This window comes from Pseudoliparis swirei, chromosome 1 (assembly GCF_029220125.1).
Source record: "Pseudoliparis swirei isolate HS2019 ecotype Mariana Trench chromosome 1, NWPU_hadal_v1, whole genome shotgun sequence".
NCBI lineage: Eukaryota > Metazoa > Chordata > Actinopteri > Perciformes > Liparidae > Pseudoliparis > Pseudoliparis swirei.
In genome coordinates, this window is record NC_079388.1 from 961342 (window position 1) to 973906 (window position 12565).

Consider the following 12565-nt stretch of genomic DNA (forward strand, 5'->3'; position numbering starts at 1 on the left):
ATGCTTTACTCGGCTCCTTGTGTTATATATATCTTATTTATATATATATCCAGGTTGTTATCAAAGTTTTATGTATATATACATATAATATAATATATATATTATAGATATATCCATATATATGTATATATCCATATATATCTGGATATGACCACCTTTTCTGTTTCTGCACTCTTTTCGTTTTGACCCAAAATATTTGGACTGCAACTAATCAGTTATTTTCACTGTCGATTGACGTGTCAATTATTTTTACCGTTCATTTGTTTTGCCTCAAATGTCATAAAATAATAAAACTCGTCTTCAAATGTCTTGTTTAGTTTGTCCACATTTTAGGGAAGTTCAAAGGTTAAGTCCAATATTGCTCAATTATTGTCTTTCTTTCTATGATATTCATATATTGTCTTGTTTTTTAACATATCAGGAATGATACAATCAGTATATATATATATATATATGCATATATATACATATGTATATATATACATATGTATTATATATATATACATATGTACATATATATTAATATATATACATTTATATATGTATACATATGTACATAAATATACACGTATATATATGTACATATATATATATATAGTGTTTTTTTTACCAGTGAGGGAGTGACAGCGAGTGACAGTTACTCGTTCCAACAATATGTCAGTGACAATGTTTCCATGGTGACATGTTTCAAGTGTTTGTCTCGGTCGGTCCCACCCCCTGAAGCTATAAATGTGGAAACACTGTATATGGGTTTTTCAGGTTGTTTTGGCAATATTGTTTACATTTCCTCTAGTAGCTATTTAATAATAATACTTTAATTATACAGCACTTTTCAAAACAAAGGAATAAAGTGTATTTTTTTTGTTTGGTTGTGGTTCGACAGATGACGTGTTCAACATTTTATCAGCAGATATTCTCTCAACATATATAAATGCTTCCTCCTAGAGCCCAAATGCATCAATCATAGGTTAATTGCAAGCCTGTAGATGTAAATGTGAGCGTGAATTGTTGTCTGTCTCTATATGTGGGATAAACTACCAACTATAGTTGTTGGTGTATTCATTACACCAACATGGGCGAAGGTATATACCTTCGCCCATGTTGGTGTAATGAAGTGGAATTACCAGATTCCGCCCCTCTGTTATTTAAACACAAATCACAGCTCACTCCTTAGCCACAACAGATGTGAGAGAAACCCTCATGAGGATTAAATCTGCTGCGTCAGCATCCCTGGTCCTGTACTAAGAACATGAACCATCCAGCAAACTGATGACATCACTGACTGAATCAGACATGATTAAGTAAAGAGTGAAGAAGTCTAATGTCCTTCAGCGGCAATAATCTGATATTGTCCTCAAAGTATTTCTTAGGGAAACATAAGGCGGACAAATTCTCAACTTTAATGGCTCAACAAGGTTGGGAACCACTTATTGACGTCTGTTGGGTACCACGGTACTGAGGCAGGCTCTCATGTTTTGGGATTACACCAACACTGGCTGATTTAATTATTGCTTCACATCAATTCAATTGATGGCAATTAATTCATTCAATTCACACAATTAGGGAACACTTTTCCATTTTAATTAAAACCTATTTCACTTGCTTTGGATACTGTCATACAAATGCTCTCAGGTACAAGTTTAGAAGGTTTCGTCCCCTGGAGAACGCCGACAGGTGGAAGAGACAGAGGGACAAAACACTTCAAAGTACGACATATTTTAAATACAAAACAATGGCAAATGGAAACTGTTCGATTACATTCTTTTAACAAATATTTTAGAAAAGTTTTGCATTGCAAATGTTGCCAAGACAAGCCAATGAATGAATCCTCACAGGTCAGCACACGAGTGCTAAAATCACATGTCAAATAAAAAGTTTTTTAAAAAAACAGATGAAATTCTAAATTAGTTTGGAGACATCACCTCGATCATTGACCACGACGGATCCGTCCCAAACGCACAAAGGGTTTTTTAGGTCATAAAAAATCAAAACGAATTATAAAAAATGATGTCTACAGACAACAGAAGTTGTTAATGTTTAAAAGATTCCCTAGACACTTGTTTTCCAGATTGAAAGGGAGTGAGCAGGTTGATGCAGAATTGAGTCGTGGTCAAGGGGACTTGATGTCCTGCTGTTTCAGAGCTGAGACCCCGGACTGTCACCACTCATCTAAATTACAAACAGATTGAATTCAGAGCCCATTAATCTGGTGTCAAACAACATGCATGTGCGAGTTCAGCTGTCCAGTCGTGCAGTGACTCTACATGTGTCTGCTTCAGTTCTTCGTGGTCACTCCATGCAGTCCGGGTCGGCCTGGGCCATGTACGCGTCCAGCTCGGCGTCCAGGTGACCTTTGGTCTTCGACATGTAGGCGTCCAGCTGGTTGTCCAGTTGTTCTCGGGTCACGCCTTGTTGGCCAACACCTCGGCCTCGTCCGCGGCCGCCGCGCCCGGCAAAACCGCCGCGCCCACGCAGTCCACCGCGGCCTGTCCACCAACGCACGCAGATATAGTGACTGAATGGCATCGATCAACAGTTACAGTACGACATAGTTAAAGTAAGAGCAACTAAACCACTGACCTCTGGCTACTCCTCCTCGTACGACTCCTCTGGTCAGAGCTCCTCCTCTGCCAGGAGGTGCTCCGCGCTGGCGGCCTCCTCTACGCATGGCCAGGCGGCCAGCAGAGGCGCGACCTCGCATGGGCCCGCCCGTAGAGGACACTCGCTTCGCTGTGCAGCACAAGCACATCATGTCACTCAACGGCAGACACAACGAGCTTCATGGTGCAGGCTCTGTGAAGGTGGAGTCGCACCTCTCAGGGACAGGGCTCCCCTCATCACTCCTCCCCGGGCTCGTCCTCGGAGGCTGCCCCGGCTCATTCCTCGCATTCCCCCCCGACCTAGAACAGCTCCTCCACGCATCAGAGCCCCGACAGGCCGGCCCAGCCTGGCCTGGATGTTGCTCTTCCCCAGGCGCTGCTTCAGGCTCTGACAACGTATTCACACATGAAATGACGGCCAAAGCAACTCGGACACACAAGGAGGGAAACTCTGCAGGTGGTGGTCACAGGCTCTCCATCGAGGCCACGTTCAAACAGGAGAAAACCGATGCCGAGAACTCTGTAGAGTGCTATTCAAGAACCGGATGTTGGTTGGTTGTGGCTGCTGTTTAGTGGCTAACATTACATAAGTTACCTAGAACAGACCCCACAGGTTCATGAAGGACTGATGCTATGATCAACCTGCAGACGGTGAGAAGTAGAGTGCGTTTACTGTCATGTAATCACCTTTAATGACCAGGATAACAATACAGGATAGTTAGAGCGACATTAGACTTTGATAGATAAGTCCAGTTATCAGGACGCATTACAGCCTCTTTTGTAAACTTTCTTATTGTCAGATGTGGCATCTCACGTTTCATCCTTGACACGCATAGCAGAGCACATGTTCCATGACGTAACCATGTGACCGTGGACACGGTGAGCCATTTGAACTATTGATAAAACTGTCATTCTGAATAAACGCACATCCTAAATGGTTTCACCAGACCAAATTCTTAATTGTTCTACTCAGTAACCACCTGAATAATCCACTGCCTTCATACAGATGTGTTCTAGTGGTGACGCTATGACCATCCAGAGATGAGGTGAAGCTGATGCTATGTTTAACAGCCGAGACCGGTTACGTCCCTGGCTGACATTGTGTTTAGTAAATCAAAAGAGTAGAAAAGGGAGGAAACAGGTCACTCATAAAAGCCCCGTGACACCAATGTGGTTACATTAGACACCTTTTCCTTCTTACTAAAGAGAGTTGCTTAATCCCCATCCCTCCTCTCAACATGACCGCGTCGTCTTTCCTCAGACAGACGAGTGTTCACGGCTCCGCTCGCTCCGCTCGCTCCGCTCCCCCACCTGCTTGTGACTCAGCGCCGCCTGCACCGAGGGCCGGTTCTCCATCTGCTGGGCCAACCGGCGGTTGCGAGCACTGGCCAGATGCTGCTGTTGCATGGTGGCCCGCATGCTTACCGCGGTGGGCTGATTGTTCTTCAGCATGTTAGTGAAGCTTGGGAGTCGAGAGGGAAGAAGAGGGAGGAAGTAAAAGAGGGGGACAGGGGATACACAGAAGAGGAAGCCGGGTTCCACAGCAAGTAAAGTTCTCACAGAATGGATGAAGCCACACAGGATCATGTGGCGGCTCTGGAGTTATGCAACACGTACGTTCCACTTGTTGGCACTCACGTTCTCTCTCAATGACATGACCATCCAGAAGGACTTATACTCGAATTTAGCATGTGTTTTCATACAAGCCCGAGAAGAAGAAAGACACACTGAAAGAAAGGCTGACAGTGCGAGGACAGACTGAGGGACAGAAGCAGAGAAGAGCGCAATGTGCCACTTACAGGCCTCCAGCTGACTGGCCGGGGGGTCATCATGCTGCAGCCGCCGAGGCCCTGGACCTGAGGAGTGCCGAGCCACCCAGCCACTTACAGCATGGACCGTGACGTATGGTTAAACCATGAAGAGGCTCAGAGGGGATGACGGCATGGGGGGGGGGGGGGGGAGCTCTTTGTCACGTCCAAGCTAGGACTGAGTATCTGGTCTTTTATAGACTTAGAGAAGAGGATGAAAGACAGAACAGGAGGACAGAAAGGAGCATGTGCTTCACATTCACTGGCTGGAGAGAGGCAGGTGGGATGAGGAGGCGACCCTCCGTCCTGCTTTAGTTTACGCCCTCCTCTCCCCATTGGAGGTGTATACGTCATGTATACTGTGCTGTTTAAGTACCACGCCATTTGTAGAAGGTGGTCTGGTCCGGCATCGGCTAGCCAAGGCGTACCCAGGGCGACCACTACCCTCTCCCCGTGTCTCCATGTGTGCACTGCTCACACAAGGCCGGCCCATGTTCTCAATGGTACCACCCCATCTACAAAGTGGAGTGAGCAGTGCACACACTGGGGACGGCCAGAATAGCATCCGTGTCGGATCCGGTCCCCCAGACCGCAGCCTTCCGCCGGGAGCACTAGAACCGTCACAAGCCGGGGCGGGGCCTGGCATCGGGTGTGTAACTGCTGACAGGGTGCGTGGCGCCTCACCGCTCGTTCAGGGACACTTTGGTGGTACTTTTCAGCACAACTTTTTGGGAGGAGGGTGCGCTCATTTTGGCAGACTTTGCTTGCAGGCTCCTGGAAGGGGACAGAAAATAAAACAAGATCAACTTGGTGGTCATAAGAAGGAAAGTAAGCACGCTTTACAATACATAACACGTGGTCACCAGAGGGGCCATCTGACATCACGTTGGACAGAGGAATGTTAATTGTTGGTATTATTAGCTTTTAACTTTACTAACTGATCCATCTTGATATGGTTGTGAAAACATCATCAGAGTCTAACCACTGCTGTCTGGTGGAATTACAACATGGTGCTGGTGGCATTAGCTGGAGACACATATCAATTATTGTGCTGTCGAAGATGATCAGTGGGGGAAAGGACATCACTCTTTAATACGACAATGTGATGAACTACATGTTTAGGTGGTACCAAAACCCGGAGTGATGTTTCATCTCTTGAGAAATGATGTGTTGGTTGGATCATTCAAGAGTCTCCTGGATAAATGTAGATACATCTATAATTTCTTAAAGCTCATCAACCTCAGGATTCTGAATGTGGACCTGCAGTAACTCAGCATAGGCTAATGGAGGTGGGCCACACAAACGTATATTAAATAAGTATATTTTAGGTTTAGTTATTAAATATCCTTTAATAGTTGCAAGTGTTGGAGGCAAAATCTAATTAGATTCAAAAGGGTTTCGATCCAATGAACCACCACTGCACCTCTGTGCTGTGGGACTCTTACGGAACTCATACATAGTATTACAAATACTATTCAGACACATGAACTCCCGTTGGAGGAAACGCATGTTCAGTGTAACACGTCTTAACAGCTGGTCTCTTTCCTGAGGAGCCAGAGCTGGTTTTATTCCCACCAGAGAGACTTTACCCAGAACCAATGCACTTAAGAACTCAGTAATGTACAGAGCCATTGCATACTGGGATGTGCTCCCCTCATGTGTGACTAACAAGAAATACATGTGATTTCAAAAGGAAATTTAAGGCAGCAATAATCAGAAAGGAAATTATAGGAGATTAGGTTATTATTTTAGGTATTATTATTTTACTTTAAATGTAAATGTTGTTTTCTAAGTCTAAGAGTTTTTGTGATAATTGATCATGCTGTACTGCATTTTATGTATTTGTATTGTAATGTTTTTTTGCCTGGACCCCAGGAAGAATAGTCTCCACTACGGTGTAGACTAATGGGGATCCTAAATAAACTAAAATAAATAAACTAAACTTTATACCTCTTTTAATGCATCATTGCGGTCTAATGCATTTGGTGAAGGGCTCTGTGGATTGAATGAATGTATCGATGCTCTGAGACAGTGATCCACAGGATGTGCTGTTCGCCACTACACGGTAGAGACCTCCATCCAGTGAGGAGCTTCATGAGGACGTTTTCCACACGTCTTTATTCTTGGTCCCAAGAAGCTAGCTTACGTTGGCTATCACAAACAAGTTCAGTTAGCTGGGCCGACGTGGGCTTCTAACACCAGGAGCCCAATTGGTCAACTCTAGATGCATTTAAGAAGCTCAACTACGTGCACGTGCCTATAATACTACTAATAATACTATCCAGAATGCTTTACTTACAGTGAATGATGCGTTGTTGGAGAAAAGCCTGGCAGCTAGGGTTAGCTTTGGTAGCTAGTTTGTAACGCTACCGGCTCGGTGTGGCCGTGTGCGGTTCCTCCTAGTCTTTTGTTGAAATATAACAAGACGCTACCTTCCTAGCTGAGCGCTGTGTGAAATGAGCGAACTCGAGCTGAATTCGGGTCTTTCTCAGACTAATCACGAAATGCTGGAAACAGGCTTCACAACGCGTCTCCCTAAAATGGTGCTGCTAGCTTAATGTACTGGCCACTGGAAGAAAATGGAGAGGCCCGTGACGTCACGAGCACGTAGAGCAGCTTCCGGTCTGACTCCAGTGTTGTTGGTTTTACTAAAATGGCGACAGCGGCTGTAGCGGCGACTTCCTCCGGTAAAGATGCGGTGGCCGAGGGGCTGCTGGACCTCATGACACCGGCTATCCAGCAGCTCGACCTGCATGTGCACTCAGTCAGGTACACGCGGCTCCCCTGAGGGTTTCTGCCGCGGCCCGGGTCTCTGTGCCCCGCAGCAGCCCTGCAGTCTCGTGACTGTCCGCAATGTGTCCATCCGGGTTATTATCTTCTCTTTCACTCTTGAGTTGTTATCGTTGCTATACGTATATTAGTTATCTCTCCCGCAGGATGTATAAGCCTTTATTGTTTGAGCTGTAACATGTCACAGTTTACAATATGTATGTTGTGTGTGGTCATTTGTGTCCTTACTGTGGATTAATGGGATGTTTGTTCTTCTTCACAGAGAAAGCCAGGTAGAATTAAGAGAACATATAGACAATCTGGCCACAGGTAATTTATTGCATGTACTAGTCTGCTAAATTGTTATTTGTTTGTATTAAATTGGGGATACACACTACCGGTCAAAACTTCTTGAACACCTTTCTCCAGTTTTTATTCAAATGTACACGGTTTTATTTCTCAATGTACTCTGAAATTAAAGCATAGAAAAAACAATGGGAGATACACAAATAAATCATGGAATCGTTTTGTTTAACACAACGTAATCTACACGTTTGACTCCTTGTAATCTACATATTTGACTCCTTGTAATCTACATATTTGACTCCTCTTGTAATCTACATGTCTAACTCCTCTTGTAATCTACACGTTTGACTCCTCTTGCAGATATAACAGCCAAACACACTCGTGTAGCATTCTTTCTACAATGGATATCAAATATTGTTTGTGAAGTTGTTCCCAACACTGGAGCAGAAGGTCCCACATATGTGTTGCACTTGTAGGTTGAAATAATGGGTGTGTTTTAAAACTTTTGACCGGTAGTGTATATATCAAACACAGCATTTAAAGATAAACGTATGAAGTACATTAAATCACTTTGTTTGTTAACCATTGCATTGGTCATGCGTGTCTCTGAATGTACAGAGTTGTGCCGGATTAATGAACACCAGAAGGTGGCTCTGGACCTGGACCCGTACGTGAAGAAGCTGCTGAATGCCAGGCGCAGAGTAGTGCTCGTGAACAACATCCTGCAGAACGCCCAGGTCAGTGGCGTGGCACCTTTTAAAGCTGCTCCAATTCATATTTAATGCCGAATGTGTCACCAACTCGGCTCTACAGGGCTTTTTAGCAACTTCAACTTCTTTAGATTTTCTGGCCTTTAAACTCTTTTCAGAGAAAAGGCTCTAAACCCCACCGTGCCCTACCTGCTCAGCAGAAAACAGCCGACACTCTTAGAGACTACGGTAAACATGGTCAGCAGCTAAAGAGACGGCACCTCTCTGCAGCTGGTAGAGACCAAGTGAATATTAGACCTCCATTCCACATGTTGGCCTGTTCCTCTGTTAATACAGCTAAGATCAACACCACGACTGCAACCATTACCTTTCCCACTGTTAGTGACTCAGTAGCCACAGGTATGTGTTTGTCAGTGATGGAAACATGACAGCTGGGTTGGAGATGCTCATTTTTGCTCATTTTTCCGGCCCAACTTGTGACTCTTTGTCATCTCAGCCCCAACTTGTCTGTCTCCATCCAAGCAGCGCTTGAACATGGCTCCAGATGAGTCGGTTTAATACCACTGTCCTGCTGCAACTATTTAAATTCAGTTTATTTTTTACAGCCCAAAATCACAAATTATGAATTTGCCTCAGAGGGCTTCACAATCTGTACACATAGACATCCCTGACCTTTGACCTCACATTGGGTCAGGAACAACTCCCAAGAAGTCAAAAAAACCTTTCAGGGTAAAAAAAAGGGGGGGGGATCCTTCAGGAGAGCAACAGAGGAGGAGCCCTCTCCAGGATGGACAGAACAATAGATGTCATGTGACCAGATGAACAGAGTTACATACACATTCAATGAATATGACAGAGTGTATGAATAGTTGGTAGTAGGCATGGACCACGATCCAGACCTCCATGATCCATGAAATAGAAGGAGGCAGGGGGGGGGGGGGGGCATCAGCAGGGCCATGGCAGGAGGCCTGAGACACAGCCAGGTCCAATGGACCCTATTACTCCTCCTAATAACTACTACTATTACCCCATAATGTTTAACATTTAAAAACAGGAACGACCAGAGACACTGTCAAACCATATCTGACACCATCACCTTCATCATTCTTCCCCCAGGAGCGTCTGAGACGACTCAACCACAACGTGGCCAAGGAGACGGCTCGACGGAAGACCATGCTGGAGGCTTCCGGAGCGTTCGCCTCGCGCTCCCCCAGCAAACCCTGAGCCGCCTCCTGCTGCTCGGTGAGCCGCCTCCTGCTGCTCGGTGAGCCTCACACGCCATCACACCAGGAGCAACGTCTTCCTCTGACATGCAGTTAGCCGTTGGTCTGGCGACACGCTCGCCTGCAATGCTTTGGCCAAGGTTGTCTTCAGATAAAAGTCCTGTCTGCAGTCTGTTCAGCCGTAAAATGACTCAAAACAACGGCAACACCAGGTCGTACGTTTATTCTACAGGCTCGATAACTACTAAACCCTCAAGTGAAATGTAAATAATGACCACAACCGTAATGTCATCCCAGGGTAATGTAGACCAGTACAACACACCCTTGTTTGGCTGCTCGTGGATGTATGATATGACGACAATGCCCCTTTATGCTCAACACAATGGACACAGACACACAAAATGAATCCCACTAAATTGTACATCTCAAAACATTTACAATGCAAATGCAATGGATGCAGCATGTTCATCATGTACAAGAGCACTGGCACCAACTGCAGCTGCAGTGTTGTTTTTTATGTGGTATGTTTCTTTTGTGTACCTTTTTTTATTTTTTATCAAGAGCCACATGAAGGACTTTACTCTTGAAACACCAGGTGTATTATTGTTAATTAATGTAAATTAAAAGAATGAATACTGCATAATCAATGAATCAACATTAAAAACATTTGTATTCAAGCTACCATGAGGACGTTTCTTCTTGTGTGTAGTTTTGTTATTCCTTTGGATGAAAGTGGGAGTGTTTGGAGGGCCTGAATCCCTTTTGAGGACCCCGGTTCTGGTTCTCCAATGGCCCCAAAGCCAAGGGGCCTCCAGCAGCACAGCGGTGGCGCTTGTTGCCAGGGAGTAAAAGCTCGAGGAGGAGGAGGAGGAGGAGGCTTCATACAACCTGTAGTCACCAGATGCACTTTTCATTCGTTGATAGCCATGGTTATAATGAAAGATTCACATTTCTACAATTTCAATATTTAAAAAATGTAATCACAAATGTAATTTAATTGCACATTTTACATTATAGTTTTCTCCAGTCTGAAAACATCTGGACAGAACATAACTTTTGACAGTATTCATAAGCATCGTTGGTCCCCCGGCTGAGTGGCTGATGTCATGCACTTCACTTCGGTGCTTAGTTAGCGGTGCAAGTGGCTTTATTGCCTAAAACTAACTTAAGTATTTCTAAATCTTTTCCTAACCAAAGTATTTTTTATTGCCGAAACCTAATGAAGTACGTTGCCTAAACCCAACTGCGTTTCCTGTGAAGACAGAATTGTGTTGAAAAGGCTGTGGATGTCACGAAACATGTCCACGCATGAGAGGCTTTTGGGGGAAACGCGTAAACAACGAGGAGTACTGATTCAAAGGACACCTCATGAACTTCAGAGGACACCTCGTGAACTTCAGAGGACACCTCGTGAACCTCAGAGGACACCTCGTGAACTTCAGAGGACACCTCGTGAACTTCAGAGGACACCTCGTGAACCTCAGAGGTCACCTCGTGAACCTCAGAGGACACCTCGTGAACTTCAGAGGACACCTCGTGAACTTCAGAGGACACCTCGTGAACCTCAGAGGACACCTCGTGAACCTCAGAGGTCACCTCGTGAACTTCAGAGGACACCTCGTGAACCTCAGAGGACACCTCGTGAACCTCAGAGGTCACCTCGTGAACCTCAGAGGACACCTCGTGAACCTCAGAGGTCACCTCGTGAACTTCAGAGGACACCTCGTGAACCTCAGAGGACACCTCGTGAACCGCTGCACCACGTGTTGCTGTGTGTGACCTGGAGGTCACCGACAGGTGGACGCAGCGGCCCAAGAATGGAAGCTTGGGGGACTACATGGCAACCTGGATGTTTTTGGCACTGCACACTTACACATGTATTTTAAGCTGTACAATAAATGATGTCCCCGCAGCGTGGTTCTACACGAGGAGCGCCTCGTGTGGACAGAACGGGTTCAGGCAGCTTGTGAGAGGGTAAGACTGGGAAAGAAAGTCTTCCAACTAGCACCCAATAGGTTTGGTTCTTCAAAAGATAAACAAGACACACACAGAAAAATACTGGTTCTTAAAAAGCTTTGTGGTTCTACGAAGAACCATCACCTACTGAAGAACCAGTTTTTTGTTTTAAGGCACCATTATTGTTTTTTTGAAGAACTATTTATGGAACCATAAATGGTGCCTTAAAGAACCATGCTTTAAGGTTCTTTGAGACACCTTTATAGGTTCTTTGAAGAATTCTTTAAGGACATGGTTCTTGAAAGAACCCTGGTTTGAAAGGTTCTTTGTGGAACAAGAAATGGTGCCTTAAAGAACAATTTTTGAAGGTTCTTTGAAGAACTCTAAATGGTTCTTTAAAGAACCTTGGTTTGAAGGGTTGTTTGTGGAACCAGAAATGGTGCCTTAAAGAACCATTTGTTGAAGGTTCTTTGAGAAACCTTTATAGGTTCTTTGAAGCATAATTTAAGGAAATGGTTCTTTAAAGAAACCTGGTTTGAAAGGTTCTTTCTGGAACCAAAAATGGTTCCTTAAAAGAACCATTTGTTGAAGGTTCTTTGAGAAACCTTTATAGGTTCTTTGAAGAACTCTTTAAGGAAATGGTTCTTTAAAGAACCCTGGTTTGAAAGGTTCTTTGTGGAACCAGAAATGGTGCCTTAAAGAACAATTTTTGAAGGTTCTTTGAAGAACTCTAAATGGTTCTTTAAAGAACCTTGGTTTGAAGGGTTGTTTGTGGAACCAGAAATGGTGCCTTAAAGAACCATTTGGTGAAGGTTCTTTGAGAAACCTTTATAGGTTCTTTGAAGAATAATTTAAGGAAATGGTTCTTTAAAGAACACTGATTTGAAAAGTTCTTTATGGAACCAGAAATAGTGCCTTAAAGAGCCACCTGGTGAAGGTTCTTTGAGACACCTTTACAGGTTCTTTGAAGAACTCTTTAAGGACATGGTTCTTTAAAGAACCCTGGTTTGTAGGGTTCTTTGTGGAACCAGATATGTTGCCTTAAAGAACCATGTTTTAAGGTTCTTTGAGACACCTTTATAGGTTCTTTGAAGAATTCTTTAAGGACATGGTTCTTTAAAGAACCCTGATTTGAAAGGTTCTTTGTGGAATCAGAAATGGTTCTTCTATGGCGTCACTCTGAAGAACCCTTT

The 12565-nt window shown here is 44.3% G+C and overlaps 2 protein-coding genes across 5 annotated transcripts; one reads left to right on the forward strand and one right to left on the reverse strand.

The window, feature by feature from the left end:
* Positions 1 to 1559: 1559 nt before the first annotated feature.
* On the reverse strand, positions 1560 to 6945 carry chtopa (chromatin target of PRMT1a). Of its 4 annotated transcripts, XM_056439314.1 has the most exons (6): positions 6708 to 6945; positions 5093 to 5182; positions 3912 to 4062; positions 2814 to 2988; positions 2581 to 2730; positions 1560 to 2486 (listed from the first exon to the last, which is right to left on the reverse strand). In XM_056439314.1, exons 2-6 carry the CDS (start codon positions 5155 to 5157, stop codon positions 2290 to 2292), a joined length of 738 nt encoding a protein of 245 aa, XP_056295289.1. In that variant the 5' UTR covers positions 5158 to 5182; positions 6708 to 6945; the 3' UTR covers positions 1560 to 2289. The 4 variants fall into 4 exon arrangements, with proteins under 4 accessions (XP_056295289.1, XP_056295435.1, XP_056295367.1 ...); XM_056439460.1 differs by lacking the exon at positions 6708 to 6945 and having other exon boundaries at positions 4239 to 5176; XM_056439392.1 differs by lacking the exon at positions 6708 to 6945 and having other exon boundaries at positions 4161 to 5176.
* A 115-nt stretch (positions 6946 to 7060) lies between these two features.
* snapin (SNAP associated protein) lies at positions 7061 to 10097 on the forward strand. The gene is made up of 4 exons (XM_056439691.1): positions 7061 to 7177; positions 7461 to 7507; positions 8102 to 8220; positions 9310 to 10097. Exons 1-4 carry the CDS (start codon positions 7062 to 7064, stop codon positions 9415 to 9417), a joined length of 390 nt encoding a protein of 129 aa, XP_056295666.1. The 5' UTR covers position 7061; the 3' UTR covers positions 9418 to 10097.
* The last annotated feature ends 2468 nt before the right edge of the window (positions 10098 to 12565 follow it).